Source organism: Gymnoscopelus braueri (genome assembly GCF_963280865.1).
Source record: "Gymnoscopelus braueri genome assembly, chromosome: 11".
NCBI lineage: Eukaryota > Metazoa > Chordata > Actinopteri > Myctophiformes > Myctophidae > Gymnoscopelus > Gymnoscopelus braueri.
In genome coordinates, this window is record NC_137613.1 from 25,319,232 (window position 1) to 25,335,983 (window position 16,752).

The 16,752-nt window shown below is 41.4% G+C and overlaps 2 protein-coding genes across 2 annotated transcripts in view; both read right to left on the reverse strand.

Annotated features, from left to right (window-relative positions):
* plekho1a (pleckstrin homology domain containing, family O member 1a) overlaps nucleotides 1-4,022 on the reverse strand; it is a gene marked incomplete at both ends in the record, with an annotated part of 12,094 nt that extends 8,072 nt beyond the window's left edge. Inside the window, 2 exons of the mRNA XM_080442605.1 lie at nucleotides 1,484-1,636; nucleotides 3,996-4,022. Of these exons, the coding sequence (XP_080298731.1) occupies nucleotides 1,484-1,636; nucleotides 3,996-4,022 (180 nt within the window). The remainder of the gene's footprint in view (nucleotides 1-1,483; nucleotides 1,637-3,995) is intronic.
* Nucleotides 4,023-4,982: 960 nt separating this feature from the next.
* On the reverse strand, nucleotides 4,983-15,429 carry vps45 (vacuolar protein sorting 45 homolog). Its single transcript, XM_080443250.1, has 15 exons — nucleotides 15,214-15,429; nucleotides 13,658-13,792; nucleotides 12,806-12,866; nucleotides 12,403-12,482; nucleotides 11,811-11,879; nucleotides 11,110-11,247; nucleotides 10,877-10,987; nucleotides 10,242-10,376; nucleotides 10,013-10,126; nucleotides 9,037-9,204; nucleotides 7,428-7,586; nucleotides 7,208-7,315; nucleotides 6,566-6,687; nucleotides 6,165-6,296; nucleotides 4,983-6,025 (listed from the first exon to the last, which is right to left on the reverse strand). Exons 1-15 carry the CDS (start codon nucleotides 15,304-15,306, stop codon nucleotides 5,950-5,952), a joined length of 1,701 nt encoding a protein of 566 aa, XP_080299376.1. The 5' UTR covers nucleotides 15,307-15,429; the 3' UTR covers nucleotides 4,983-5,949.
* Between the last annotated feature and the right edge of the window lie 1,323 nt (nucleotides 15,430-16,752).

A 16,752-nucleotide genomic window follows, 5' to 3' on the forward strand; every position in this document is an offset into this window, starting at 1 on the left:
GAGGCCAATGTAAAAAAGAAATGTGTTCTAGGTCAACATGCAGAAACATACACAGTATGTATTGGTGTACAGTATGTGACTCTGCAGCATATAGAACAGCCTGTTAGCCATCAATTATTAACCCTGAGGAGGCAGTTCACCATAGATCAGTTCTTCTGCAAGATGATTTTTTCCAGGAGATTTTCTTAGCGTGCTGTATGTGCCACGCAGTATGCTACAGTCTTGTAGCTCCTGCTCCATGGTCTCCGCCATGCAGAGGCAAACGAATGTGTCAGTTTATATGGGCCATTATTTGACTTTTTTGACCATGTATCAGCAATTATTTTGCCTCTACAATTGTTTCCCTGTACACTAAATCTCTGCACTGGCTAAATCTCTGCAAGTGGTTGAAGGAGTAGTTCACCCCAATAAAATCTTATTTTCTATAAATTACAAATTTTTTGTTTTTGTCGCATTCCTGAGCCAATAATTTGATGACAGGGTGGCTGGTCTGCTGGTCATCGAATTATTGGCTCAAGAGTGTGACAAAAACGATGCTTCATGGTGATAGAAAATAAGATTTATTTTGAGTGAACTACTTCTTTAAAATGTAAGACTCATTTCATTATGGTCTTGTCCCATGTTGCAATGATACTGGAACACCACTCCAAAAGAGACTAGAAGTCAAATTAGAGGTGGACCTTTACTTCTGTGTTCTTCTCTTCACATCTAATGTATATTACAGTCAAATTGGAGAACGTTTGTTTGACCATTTGGACACTTAATCCATCACAGTTGAACACCCTCCCCTCCTACATTTTTATGTTGAATGCATTTGATAAAATGTCTTCTTAATTATGTGTGCGGAGCATGTGTAGCAGAGTGGCTCACAGTCACAACCTCAGCCTGATGGCCTGAAACTCTGATATCTACCCCGAGCAATAGTGAAGTCCCTTTGGCTTAACGGTTAAGAAGTTGACTTTCCGCGCGGGAGACTCGGGTTCAAATCCCGGGCATTACATGTGCAAGTGTGTGTGCGGTGTGCGCGTTCATGTTTGTGTTTATGACCTCCCAGCAGCAGGGTGAGGCTCAGCTGCAACAAACGAGCTGTTTGATTCCCTGACTCACACACACACACACACTGCTCATCCGCAGCCAGTGTGCAGCAGCAGCTGATTAAAGTTTGAGGACAGTTTAAACATCAAAGCATTTTTTCCAGGATGCCTGACTGCATCCTGACCTCTGAGTCCTGTCTGTCTCTCGCACGTACGCACGCACGCACACGCACACACACACACACACACACACACACACACACACACAACTCAATCGATACTGCACTGATAGAGGAGGTCGTGACAGACAGACAGACAGACAGACAGGCAAATAGACAGACAGGCAAATAGACAGACAGACAGACAGACAGACAGACAGACAGACAGACAGACAGACAGACAGACAGACAGACAGACAGACAGACAGACAGACAGGTATAGGTTCTGACCTCCTTATCAGAGAGGAGCAGGTTCTCTCCTCTCAGAGAGACGTATCTGTTTCTCCACAGCTCTCTGAAGATGCCACGACCACAGAACTTCCTCAGCCAGCCCGACCTGTCTGTCTGATGATGGACAGACAGGTGGACGCTGTCACCTGGAACCTGCATGGATGGACAGACACAGACAGTCACACCGATTATTTACACATAATAATAACATTATCTAACATTGTTAATTGCTAATATCGTTGTTGTCGGGCAGAAACCTCATATCTCCATATTTCAACTTTTTATTACTTTTTTGTCATTTAATACCCTACTTCGTGGTAGCAAGCGAAAACAGTGGACACGTTGTGAGATTGTAGATCAGCTATTTACACTATTTCTGATTTTATTTGTTCCATTTGTTCCAAAAGCAACATCTCTGGAATCTGGACATACGATACGAGGTTTCCACCCAACAGCGAAAATATATAAAACTATATGGTGAGATCGTCCCAAGAGAGAGAGAGAGAGAGAGAGAGAAGGAGAAAGAGAAAGAGAGAGAGAGAGAGAGATAGATTTATATCATCTTTGTTCTCTCCCTTTGTTGTGGTGGAATTTGATCAAAGGCTAGTCTCTCGAGGCGGTCTGTAGGAGGCTTGGCGCACACCATTTTCAACGGAAGCACTGAAAGTGCTTCCATTTTCAACGGAAGCGCTAAAAATGCAAAGAAAACAAAGCGGACATCCCGCCTCTCTCTCTACTTCCGTTTCGCCTGTGCAGTGACGTAAATACAGTAAGTTCTACTGTAAATCAAATTAGCCTAAGCATTTTGTTGCTTAGCAGAAATGTTTTTTAATTATATATTTTTAAATACATTTTCGTCAACGCAACAAAAATGATGGAGCTCGCGCAAAAACAAATTTCCCCCACTTATTCACACTAGTAAACCTGTGATGTGACAATAAAGATGATTCTGATTCTGAACTCTGCGTTGTGATTGGTCCAATACCGTTCAAAGGGGGCCCCCAGGGGACCTTGAGGGGGATTCCCAACTAAATTAGCAAATAAAGCATACAAATCTGTTTAACCACTTTAAACCTATACATTGGCTATTTGGAAATAGCCGATCTGCAATGTCAATTTAAAAACATTTTAAAATGTTTTCCTTTTTTTTAAATATATATATTGAAAAGAAATGTAAAAAATATGGAGAACACTAAATTTAACTCATATCTTATATGGGGTCCTGGCACAAAATATTTTCAGATGGGAGTCCGAGGCCAAAATAGATCATTTAGGGGTCCTAGACATGAGAATGTTTGGGGACAACTGGTCTGTAGCATTCAGAGATTGTAGAACAGTTCTCTCTCTCTCTCTCTCTCTCTCTCTCTCTCTCTCTCTCTCTCTCTCTCTAAAATGATAATTACAGGTTTAGTGTGGTGAGTGGCATGCTCCGTTCTTCTGGGGCATGCACGCGTGAGAGCAGATTAAACATCTACATCTTATATAAAAAAAATAACTAGGACATGTTGTCCAGAACAAACACAAAACAGATTATTCTATCACTATGGCTGTCTATCATACTTTTGAATTTAACTGATACATTTTTCAACTGATCTTTTCAGTGAATGTCTAATGATTTAGAGGTTCAAATCACAATAAAGCAAACTAAATTTTCATTTGAAGCAGAAGAGTGGGTGCTCTATTTTCATAGCACCTTGCAAAACAGCTATGTGTTTTACAAAATAAATACTTTTGTAAACATAAAACAAAAAATATACTGACAATGAGCTATTGAAATTCAGGAGCATCAATTAATTTTGTGTAATTCTAGCTTTCTAACCAGTGACTCGTTACGTAGGATAGAAAACAATCAGTAGAAGTCCAGGTAGGATAGAAGAAAACTGAACTACAGGTCCTGGTAGGATAGAAAAACAAGAAGTACAGGTGGTCCTGGTAGGATAGAAAACCAGCAGTATTAGAGGTACTGGTAGGATAGAAAACCAGCAGTATTAGAGGTACTGGTAGGATAGAAAACCAGCAGTACTAGAGGTCCTGGTAGGATAGAAAACCAGCAGTATTAGAGGTCCTGGTAGAATAAAAAACAGTAGTAGTGGTCTGAGAAAACCAAAAGTAGGCTACTTAAGGTGCTGGTAGGATAGAAAACAAGCAGTAGGCTATAGGTGAATATCAACTGCTCTATACTATATACTGTAAACTATTCTATAACACTAACAGCACCATTATTATAGCATACTTGACTAGGTTACTATAGGCCTAACCTAAGCATCACTGATGAGCCTCAGACTCTGTAGGAGCAGTCGGTCGGTATCGTGTGTCTGTTGTGTTGCGTGTCTGTTGTGTTGTGTATCTGTTGTGTGTGTTTGTTGTGTGTGTGACGGTGGCGGTGGTGATTGTTGACTAACAAACAGTCCTTAGGTTTAACAGGAATCCACCGCCGGTCCCGGTTAAGCAATAAAAAAAAAAGGAATTTGCGTGATATATTTTAAATACAATATAATGTGTTCTTTCTTACCCGCTTGGCCAAATCCCTCCTCTTCATCCCGCCGCTGCTTGCTGTGCTTTTAATGTGATATTAATTCACATCCAGAGCGTCAGGGCTTCAGTAGAGATGGCTTTTCAGTCCGTTGTCCTGTTAAACCTACAGCATCCTTCTGTTCTGTTCTCCTCCCACACAGATGCTGCTGCTAAGACCCTCTCTCTCCGCCTCTCTCTCTCTCTCTCTCTCTCTCTCTCTCTCTCTCTCGCTCTCTCACACACACACACACACACACACGGCAACCTATATTCGGTTAAAAGCTATGGTTAAAAGCCATGGTAAAAGCCACACGACACGGCATCGCCATCTAACGACGACTAACGGGATTGCACACAACACACGTACTCTTGATTGATTGATTGATTGATTGAATACTTTGTTCGCAGTTTGCCAAAAAAAAAAGCACAGGAAAGACAAGTACAGTTCACTAGGTCTGCTAAGAGGAATTTAAACCCAATAAAGCTTATGGCTTGTTTCCATTGGGGTCCTTTGTACTCAATTCATCGAAACATTTAATGACAGACAGATAAATTAGCTACCAGTGGTGGAGTAAGTAAAAGTAACAACACCACAACTATACAAAAATATCCATACATATGAAAGGCTTGTACAACATTTTGACTTGAGTAAAAGTACAAAAGCATCAAAAATATTACAGTACAATTAAATGTTCTAGTTACATTCAATAAAACAGCAAGCCTACTACAACTAGCATGTAGAAGATAATATTTTTGCCACCATATAATATGCTATTTGTATTTTTTTGGCAAACAGCTAAATTATTTGCTTTCACTGCCGCCTTTCTTGTTGTATTTATTTATATTTTTATCATTGCCACTGTTGAGGAAGCCTGGAACTGTTCTAATGGTGTGAGTGTGTGATTAATGGGGTGGAGCTGGAGCCTTGCAGTGTTCCTGTTGACTATAGAGTGCACAAAACAATTAAGATGCGTAACACAACAGATTCTGTTCAGCATTCATGTTTATTCATTAAAACCAATGTCTTTTTTCTCCTTGAGCCTCAACAACATCATTAGTTAGTCTTACACGCAGGACATCTCAAAGGGACAAGCCACTCAAAACAAACCAAAAACAACCTACAACTGCAATAGAAGGAAATTATAATTCAGATATTTTCTGTGCCGAGTGAAGTTCTTTAAAGATCCATTCCATTTGAATTTGACCTGTGAAAACCCTGGTAGTTTATTGCGCTCTGCATAACCAATAAAAGGGAACTGTAATTTCGGAATTCTATCAAGATTCCAGGTCGGTATCCAACAATGAATGTGCACAAGCTGAGTTTTATGTCAAACAAAGTCTGTAAAATAATTGTTTAACCTCAGATAAAAAGCTGGAGATCCGGGCACTCAAAGTTAAAAGAGGGAAGCCTTTATTTAACATGTTTAATGTTTAACCTATTAAACATGTAAAGTATAAAACATGTATAAAGGGAAGCCTTTATTTAACATGTTTAATGTTTAACCTATTGCAGCATTTTTAATAATACTATGTGTCAAGACACAGCTCAAATACCACAGAGAACATTGGAAACTCAAATCACGTTTGCCAAAGGAATGGACCCATAACGGAAATCTTCGACAGTTCATTGAAAAATAATCAACATATTGGAGGAAATTATTGTGATTTTCATTTGACAAATTCCTAGCAATACTGACAGAGCATATCTTTAGAGAGCAGACAGTTGAGCGGACAGTTCTTTTAAACATAAACACACAAGAAGTCGTCATCTCTCCATCACAACATGGACAGAAACATTTGAGTCACCGTCAGGAGACGTGACATTGTCAAACTTTAACCGCTTTATCACGGTAACCATGGTGACGAGAGAGAGCGATGGAGAGACAGAGCGATGTGGAATGTTAGTGTTTCTTCAGTAGTGTGTGTGTGTGTGTGTGTGTGTGTGTGTGTGTTCAGTGTCTGTATCTCCCTGCACCTTGCGTCCGCTCGCTCCCTGGACCCGATGCCAAAGTAACCTCCTCCAGAAAACTGAGAGAGAGAGAGAGAGACAGACAGACAGAGTTTTAGCCACTGGGATAAATCAACTTGTACAGTATGTGGAACAATGTGTGTATACTTAGTGTATGACAGTACCCCCCAGCATGCAGTATGTATTAATAGTACTAACCTCTTAGTATTGTGTACGGTGGTGCCTCCTAGTACTATACGGATTCCAGGAATGGTTCTGTTGAGGTTATACACCGTCAGAGCCTCTTCATACGTTGCTCCACCAATCACAAACACAATGATGTCCTGAGGCCTATGGACACAAACGGACAGACACAAAAACACAATCAGAAATGATACAATTCCAGGTGTAATGTTGAGTTGATTTGATCCGCTTGAGCCATAGCATCTCAATTGGCTCAGCTGGACCCTTGCAGTGTTTTCAAGAGCCACTTTCCAGAGCGCTTTTCCAGAGCCACTCCCTGACCAAGTTGACTAAACCAGACATTCACGGAGGTGGCAGAAGGAGTTCTCCACTCTCACAAAATAAGATTAGGTACCTGTTAATAAGGTTAATGGTACCTGTCTCTCAGAGTACTGGGTCCCAGGTAGGGGTACTGGCTGTCTTTGAGTCGTCCTTTTATCAGCTGGTCCAGGGTGTCATGGATGAGAGGATGGTGCTGTGTGTACACGTTTTCAACTCCCTGCACACACACACACACACACACACACACACACACACACACACACACACACACACACACACACACACACACACACACACACACACACACACACACACACACACACACACACACACACACACACACACACACACACACACACACACACACACACACACACACACAATTTGTTTTGTATTCATAGAGACCACGTTGTTCTAATGATATATCCTTTGTGCCAGCAGCCATTAGGCTACCGTCACAATTATTACATAATAGCTTCATCACAATTATTTTGAGCCCATCGCAATTATTTTGTATAATCGTTATAATCGTTTCCACTCACTTTCAACCTTGCACACCTATTTTGGGCATGTAGGGCCAAAACATTTCAAAATTTTTGAAAAGTGGTCTGTGAGTGTGTGTGCATATGGTGTGTGTGTGTGTGTGTGTGTGTGTGTGTGTGTGTGTGTGTGTGTGTGTGTGTGTGTGTGTGTGTGTGTGTGTGTGTGTGTGTGTGTGTGTGTGTGTGTGTGTGTACCTTGAGTCCTTTAAAAAACTGCTTGGTGATGGCAACAGCATCATTCGGGGTGATGAGGTCACTTCCTCGGACTCTCTTCCCTCCGTAATCAATAACAGACTGAACCATCTGATAACACATGCAAACATTCATTATACTGTATACTGTATATCCGATGACACAACAACAAAAGAATAATATAATAATAATAATAAAATGGAATAATAATAATAGTTCATACTTTGCGGTGGCGTTCTGTAACTCCCTTCCTGCTGAGGTCGTCCATCAGTGAGCTGAGGATGTTGTTACTGTGGCGTTCGTATCTCAGAGCGTACAGCATCACCAGCCTGACTGCGTCCAGCTCAGAAACACGAGGATTCTGCACCAACCGACGCACATTCTACACACACACACACACACAAACAGATGATGTTGTCAGTGCAGTGGGTAGCAGTGGTGGAAAAAGTACTCAAATGTTTTACTTAAATAAAAGTATCAATACTGCAATGTAGAAGTACTCGGTTACAAGTAAAAGTCCGGAATTCAAAATTTACTTGTGTAAAAGTACAAAAGTATTGTTATCAAAATGTACTTAAAATACCAAAAGTAAAAGTACTAAAATGTTTGAAAATAGTAGATCTACAAGCTCGTGACGCGTTGTGAGCTTGTAGATCAGCTATTTTCAAATAGCCTAGGTATAAAATAGGGCTAAAGTGGTTAATGCATGTTTTATAATGTAATAATTTATAACTGCAAAGTAACTAGTAACTAAAGTTTTCAAATAATTGTAGTGGAGTAAAAAGTACAATATTTTCCTCTGAGATGTACTGGAACAGAAGTAGAAGTATAGACAATTGGAAATACTCCAATAAAGTAAAAGTACCTCAAAATTGTACTTAACTCTTTAACTGCCAGAATATATACAACTAAATAACGCCCAGACTGCCAGCGATTTTTTAATTTTCTTACCTTTTCAAGTAGTCACAGAACACAGGATCCGAGATACAGGATTTTTAAGTAATAAGTTAACCAGGAAGTGAATGGAGCAGTAAATCTTTGGATCACGTTATCTCCTGGTTCTGTGTGAAAAAAAATCGTCCAAACTCGTCGTTGGCAGTGTGAGCCCTGGCAGAATCCGACGAGTTAACTAAGTCCATGGCAGTCAGTGTTAAGTACAGTACTTGAGTAAATGTACTTAGTTACTTTACACCACTGGATGTCAGTGTAGTATCCTTCTGTTCTATGCTGTGGTATGCTGGGAGAGGTGGCATCAAGGCCTGGGAGCTGAACAAGCTCAATAAAAATCATAAAGAAGGCCAGCTCTGTTGTTGGCTTCCGAATGGAAGGGCTGCAGTCAGTCGCTGAGGGGAGGATTAGGGACAAACTAAACGCCACCCTGATTAACCCCTCCCATCCACTCTATGGCGAGCTGCAGGATAGGATGACACCTTTAGCCCAGAGGCTCACTTTTCCCCCGAATATGCATACGGAGCGGTACAGACTCTCTTTCATGCCAACTGCCATCAGACTGCATAATGCATAAGAACTCTCTCCCTCAATGCATATGGTCCTGTGTCGGCCCTGGTCTTGTGTGATTATGTCCCATCTGTGTCTGTTGTTGTTGTTCTATTTGTCTGGTAGATTATTTATTTTATCACATTATGCTGCTGTAACGGCCTCAATTTCTCTTCGGGGATTAATAAATAAATATCTCATCTCATATGGCATGTGTGTCTGCCACACTGCAATCTATTGTGTGCGTGCGTGTATATGTATGTGTATGTGTGTGTGTGTGTGTGTGTGTGTGTGTGTGTGTGTGTGTGTGTGTGTGTGTGTGTGTGTGCGAGTACCTGCTGTGCGCTGGAGTGGTCATTCTGACAGGCCAGTTCCTGCTCCGTCTCAGACACCTCCATCAGCTGTCTCTCTGACACCAGACGAGACAGCTCTCCCACCACCGTGACGTGTTTGGACACCGTGCCAGACATCTTCTTAAACTGAGGGTAGTTGTCTACAAACGCCTGCACACAGGACACACACACACAGTCATGTGACCCAGTGTTCCCCCCATCATTGTTCTTGTGAAGCTCTTTTGATGTGGTATCTATAGCAGGGTTTTTTTCCCAGGCCAAGGACCCCTTAGCTGAGAGAGAGATAAAGCAGGGACCCCCACTACATACTGGATTCATGTTAAATGTGTTAAAGAAAACCCTCAATACTTTGTGTACCTTTGGCTCGGTACAAAGGGTCTGCTCTCATTTCCCTGTACACCAAACCTCTTCGCTGAAAATAGCAGATCTACAAGCTCACAACGCGTCTATGACGCGTTGTGAGCTTTAAGGTTCAAGTGATTAATGTATAAATAAATAAATAAAGTTCCTATCACACAAGGATTTGGAGGCCCCCCTGCAGTATCTCTGAGGACCTCCTAGGGGTCCCGGACCCTCTGTTGAAGACCCCTGATCAATAGCATTTAGAAAAGTAGAGCCAGCACTCTGACTGCATGGTAATGAGCAACTTCATTTGAAAGAGTGTGACAACATTTCGATCAGCGATGGATTTTCTTCAGGTTCATTTTCCTGACCTGAAGAAGAGCCATCTTGGATCGAAACGTTGTCAAACTCTTTCAAATGATGTTGCTCTTTACCATGCAGTTGGAGTGCGGGCTCTCTTAAGTCTTTTTGGCCTAGCATCCATTGTCATGTGCATGTATTTCAGTATGCTTTGAAAGTATCTATATAAGTAACATATTGCACTTTTGTGGTAATCATGGAGAGACAAATTAAAGCTGTCTGTGTCTGTCTGTCTGCATGTCTGGCTCTGTCTTACCTTCATATCAGAGATGGATTCCAGTCTCTGCTCGCCTTTGGGTTTTTTCTTCGCAAAATCTTCCATCAGGTTTTTTATGTTGCTGCCGATCTCGCCAAAGTTCAAATAGAGGTTCTACACGAACGTAGCACACGCACACACACACACAAAATAATATGAGCATAGATCTATACACACGATCGTACAGAATGAACACATAAAGCAGAACCATGTTAAAGACGTTGCGTACGTTAGCGTAGAACTCATCGTTGTCGGCAGACAGGACAACCTCCCGCAGGTCTTTGCTGATTCCAGGGACTCTGGACAGATCAATTCTGTTGTTGTTGAGACCCAGCAGCTCATGGACCATGGCCTGGTATGTCCACTAGAGGGCAGTACGACAAAACATACAGAAACACACTATCACCTCACCTGGTATATGTCCAGAATCAGCTTTATTGTCACATCACAAGTTTGGTGTGAAGAAGTGGGTCAAATTCTTATTTTCATACATGCACCAGCATTTGTAATCCATTAGAGGACTGTATGAAAAAAACAACTAGAATCAACTTGACTTCATGAGATCTTTTAGCATGTTTAGCTGGTTCAGCAGAGGATTAATATTAGCATGTTTTGTCGTGTCTGTAGCGCGTTTACCTGGTTAAACAGGGTTGTGATATTAGCATGTTTTAGCGTGTTCATCTGATTCAACAGAGGGGTGGTATTAGCATGTTTTTAGCGTGTTTACCTAGTTCAACTGAGGGGTGATATTAGCACGTTTTTACCGTGATCACCTGGTTCAACAGAGGGGTGATATTAACATGTTTTAGCATGTTTACCTGGTTCAACAGAGGGGTGATATTAACATGTTTTTAGCGTGTTTACCTGGTTCAACAGAGGGGTGATGGCGTCATCGCTGCGGTCGAGGATCAGCAGTAGAGGAGGAACTTCTGTCTTTCTGAAGTCAAACAACTCATACTCCTTAGTGATGATTTGCTAGGGGGAGAAACACACACATTTCAACATCTGTGTGGCGCGTGTATATTTGAGTGTGTGTCTAAGTGTGTGAGTGTGTGTGTGTGTGTGTGTGTGTGTGTGTGTGTGTGTGTGTGTGTTACCTTAACACTCTCAGCCAGTCTCTTGGTCAAGTCAGAGGACAGCTGGTATCTGATCATGGGACATTTCTTCAAGGCCAGAAGGACGGACGTCAAACCCTGAGTGGATCTCATCAACATGGACGGCTCCCAGCTACGACCCTGAACACACACAAAGATCTTTGAAAACATCTACCTATATGACTTAACCAAAATAGGGAGGCCAGGATCAAATATAGCTAAAATCTAAAACGCAGATGCTTTCCCGGTTTTAATTGGTTTAAACACTAGGATCATTTTAACATGATTTTGTGTATAATTTATTTGGACTGCACATGATGTGAATAAAGGAGCATTACTGAAGGATCTTATAAAAGTGTTTTAACACCATCAACTTCTTGTCATTTTACCACTTAACCTGTACTTGGCCCGTCGTTTTTTCACAGATATACCAAAGCTCTTTTCTGAAACTAGCCGACCTACAAGCTCACGATGCATCACGACGCGACACGTTGTCAGCTGGTAGATCGGCTATTTTTGTTGAATTATTTTGGCCTAATCTTCCCCTATTACGACATGCCAAGAACAGGGACACTAGAGTTTAATGTGATAAACAACTTCCCAACAACCCCATTTTATACTTCGTCATACAACGCTCGCGTTGCAGCTTGTGAATGTGTAGCGAGAGTCATTTTGTGAGTGACTGTACAGCCGTGTGACATTACCCTGGTCACTCCTTGTAGGTTGAGAGAGAACAGATGAGGATTCACTGCAATGAAGTCTCCATAGAACTCCTACAACACATGATGCACACAATCATGGAATAAAGCAAACATAAAATCGCATGACTGAAAATGCTATGGTTATGTTTAGGTATTATCATTATTCTAAACCTATGTTGCTGCTGTTCTACATACAGTCAACCAGTTGAACAAATCACAGATTGAGGCTTTGACCTTTTGCTTTTATGACATTTCTGAGACTATTCATGTTTGTGGAAGATGCTTGTGAACATGTATTCTATTACTAGTTTGACCACTTCAAATACTCTTTAATCTTAAAATAACCCAATAACCGAAAATAGCCGATGGATTGGTTATTTTTTGGTGTGTGACATGCTTTCATAGAAGACATGCTGGCTTCTATGGAATCTGTTGTGGCGACTGAGAACTTAAATCCATGCACAATACACAACACAATGCACACTGTTAATACAATGCACATGGTTAATAAAATACAGAGCGCAACATCTAAAATAATACACAACACAATACATATTGTTATGAGTTACCTGTATGTGTGTGTGTGTGTCCTCACCTGTACTTCTGCAACCACTTCCTGTTCATCAGCCTCTGCCAACGTCTTGATCTCACTTTTACTGATGACATTACTGAAGTCTGTGATCAAACAGTAGCAACATATATAATTATTATCATATAGTATGTTCTACTATACTATATGATCATTATATTACACTAAATCATAATATTAGTGTATCAATTCAACCAACAATGCCGATGTTTGTTTTTGTTCCATATTATATAATGTAAAGTTGTGTTATTGACTGCTGGGAAAACATATTAAGATATTTCAAGATGTGTGTTTGGGTTCAGATAACAGTGATGAAAATCAAAATCGCATAGACAGATTGCACAACCGATAAAGGCAATAATCAATAAGGTTTAGTTGCAGCCCGTAGAAGAAAATAGAGCGTGCTTACAGATGAAGTAAACACTGTATTTGGGTCTTCTCAACTCCTGGATCAAGCTCTCAACATTCTCCTGTAGGACACACAATAGAATAGAATAAGAGAGGAGAGCTGGTGCAATAGCTTACAGTAGAAATACATTTCTATGGTGATTCCTATGAACAAACACCAGCCACCAAGGGATTAAATAGAAATTACAACCTTAGACATAGCATGGACCACCCTCCCACACCCATGTGTACACGCACGCACACATACAGTACACACACACTTCAGGTTAAGGCCACAGCATGTTTTTGTCCTTGTGTGAGGGAGCTACGTAACCGCCGCTACACATCCGCTTGTAAATTCCATTCCAACTTGTGGCCTCCTTGTTGTCTACCGTTACTGTGACCTCATGTCATTGTACCGTCCTGCTCTCGTCCACCAACGTGAAACCCAGCCTGATGTCTAGTAGTCTACCATCTGCCTGAATCCGGCGGCAGAAACTGAGTGGGTAGAGAGAGAGGTCGCCTGGTAAACAGAACGTCACCGACTGGTTCGCCCACCCGGACCCCAGTCCACCCAGTTCATTGCTGCGTTCACAGTGGCAGCTACAAAGATACAGGCTACCATTATTTTTCAATGGAAGCCAGTGACGTGAAGATACAAAGATACATCTGACGTTTGTAGCTGCTACAAAAGCTATAACAGCTACAAAAAGGCTGAGTTGGTTTCAACTTCAGCTACAAAGATACAAATATGCTGCGTAGCTTTGTATCTGCCAGTGTGAAAGCAGCAACATGTGTCTAAAAGTGTCCCTGAGCAAGACAGTTAATGCAGAGGTGCATTAAGTGCTACAACACACACACACATAGTGAGTACCTTGGTGGGTCGCAGGAAGCAGAGAGCTTTGAGATGCTTCATGTTGTCTCTGTTCTGTGAGTCGATCCTCTCAAACAGATAAACCTCCTTCTGCAAGATCTCTGACTGAGTGTAAACCACACTCACTATGCTGGTCTGGAACACACATACACACATACACACACGCACACGCACACGCACACGTTATATTAATAAGAATGAATAATCAATCATAAAACAAGACATGATCGTACTTTAACAGTTTCAAAGTGCATGTCATCTTTCTTCTATCCTATCAACATAAACAGGTTTTAATGTATAACCCACTGGCTCTCAACGAGGGGTCTGGGGCTGGGCTGGGACCCCCAGGGATGTTTGAGGGGGTCCCGGTGGGTCCCCAGCTAAATGACGGACAGGAACCAACTGGACCCTTATGGGTTTGCAACTCTGAGAGTGTACAAATGGAATTTGTTAAATTAACAGCAGCACTGGGAATTTTACAATATGTTTTAAAGAGATTAAATAATAATAACTGTAACAAATGGGGGTCTGTGGTCTAATGCATATCAAACTGGAGGTCCTTGAAATGAAAAGCGTTGAGAATCAATGATGTATGAAAGCAGTGAGTTAATAACTAGTCACGAATCACGGATTAGACTGATCAAACGAAGGATACCAGTTGAATTTTAACTACCTATGAGAGCAAACCAGCTAAACTGAGGACAGGTTTTTGTGGTATTAAGCAGTGGTGGAAAAAGTACTAAATTTCTTTACTTAAGTAAAAGTATCAATACTGCAATGTAGAAAAACTATTTTACAAGTAAAAGTCCGGTAATCAAAATTCACTTGAGTAAAAGTTCAAAAGGCATATTGGCATCAAAATATACTTAAGGGACCAAAATATGTCATCATGATTTGTGTGCGTGGGGATCTCATTTTAAACAAGCTTAGTGCTTTATGAGCCTTCCAGTTTAGTAGACCTTGTATTGTGAATTTGTACTTCCATGTACTGTTTTTTTCATGTCTTACTAAACAATGTACATCAATCAATCAAAGTAAAAGTACTTATTATGCAGAATGTCCCCTTTCACAAGGTATCATTGTGTATAAAATGTATTACAATCTTTTGAAAATAGCAGATCTACAAGCTCACATCACGATGTGTTGTGAGCTTGTGGATCTGCAATTTTCAAATAGCCAAAGTTTAAATATGGCTGAAGTGGTTATGTATGTTTTGTAATAATAATTAAATCGGTTTTTTTTAAATAGTTTTCAAATAATTATAGTGGAGTAAAAAAGTACTATATTTGCCTCTGAGATGTAGTGGAGTCAAAATAAAAGTATAGAAAATTGGAAATACTCCAGTAAAGTAAAAGTACCTAACATTTTTACTTAAGTACAGCACTTGAGTACATTTACTTAGTTACTTTACACGACTGGTATTAAGGACTGAAAATATTAAAATAAAGACATGACATTGACAAAATAAAGAGATGACATTAATCAGATAAAGGCCATGACATTAATAAAAAATAAAAAAGGACATGACATTAATACACTTATAAACATGTCCTCACCGTCTCTTTATCCATGAGCAGAACCTTCATTCCAGGCCCGCTGTTCTCAATCATCTTGGAGACATACTGCTTCACTGCTAGAGTCACATTCATGGTTATAAACCTCTAATAACCCCTTTATAACCGAAGATCTGCCCTGTTTCAGTGTTATGTGCTTTTCTATCAATGATGTTGACAAACATCAGCTGAGCTGCGGAAATGAAGAATGGACGCAGGTTACACTTCCGGGCGGGTGACGTCAGCACGCACAGCCGACACTGACGTCACCACGGGCGTAACCTGGAAACCCTGGGCGTTGCATTGTGTCTGGCGCTCTCTTGTGGCCATGTTGGTGTATTGGTCCTGTCCTTTTTCTGAGACAGGGGAATCTTGATCTGTGATCGATTTCAATGATGTATTATTAGGTTGACCGTTGACATACCACGTCATCATGCAGATTATTGAACTGGCAACAGTCACAACGTGCTTTTGGCCGTGTGGAGATGTCGCCATGACAACACACCGTTGACATACAACACGTCATGCATATTTTTGACCTGGCACCTGCAGGCACAGGCACAGCGTGCTTTTGGCCGTGTGTTGATGTCGCCATGGCAACACATTAATGTCGCAGGGCAGCCAACAGTATATAAAGCGTCTAAAGTACGTTCAAAGTTCATTCCTTCTTTCTTGTCACAGAGAAAGAACAGAACCCAAGCAGCAGAGAAGACGACTGATCCATTATTATGGCTGTAGCTTCACTGTTGTGGTCAGACCTGGTGGAGATGCAGGAGCGCAGGGAGGAGGAGTGGAGGATGAAGGAGGATGAGTGGGAGGCCATTCAGGAAGAGAAGGAGGAGAGGATGGAGGAATGGGAGTCTCTTGTGGCAGACTTCTTTTCTCTCCGCAAGGTGGAGCAGAAGGAGACTCTGCAAGAGACTCTGCAAGAGTGGGAGAAGAAGGTGGATGAATGGGAGGCCATTCAGGAGGAGAAGGTGGAGATCATGGAGGAATATGAGTCTCTTGTGGCCGACTTCTTTTCTCTCGAGCAGCCTCCACCATATTCTTCCATCATGGAGGAATATGAGCAGCCTCCATCATATTCTTCCATCATGGAGGAATATGAGCAGCCTCCATCATATTCCTCCATCATGAATTAATGATTCATCATCTCAAGACCCTGCACCGACACCCCAACGGTCCTTTTAAGGGCCACCTTCCTCTCCTTTTGCTGTGACCTTGCCGTGGTGGAGAGGCTTAGTGATTCAGTGATCCTGGGTCCTATTCTGGTGGCGGTTGACCCTGACAGGTTTAACCACACCGGATTGGTAACAGGAGAGAGTCCAAACTAACAACAGCAAAATCTCTGTGGTGAAGTCTGACCTCCTCATTAAGGAGCCATGTTCCTCATACACCTGATGGCCCAGCTCTGTCCCCAAGTCTTGAGATTTTCAAATCCGTATAGTGGAGAGGGGATAGGACAGCCCAGGGCTCCCCTAATTAAGTACTTTAGTTTATTTGTATAGCACATTTAAACAAGGCAATTCTAAGTGTTCTGCA

Coding starts and splice junctions, on each gene's coding strand:
- vps45 (XM_080443250.1), bottom strand. CDS start 15,306: ATGAATGTGACTCTAGCAGTGAAGCAGTATGTCTCCAAGATGATTGAG. Junction 12,867..13,657: donor GCTTCCTGCGACCCACCAAG/GTACTCACTATG, acceptor TGTGTCCTACAG/GAGAATGTTGAGAGCTTGAT. Junction 10,127..10,241: donor ACGATGAGTTCTACGCTAAC/GTACGCAACGTC, acceptor ACGTTCGTGTAG/AACCTCTATTTGAACTTTGG.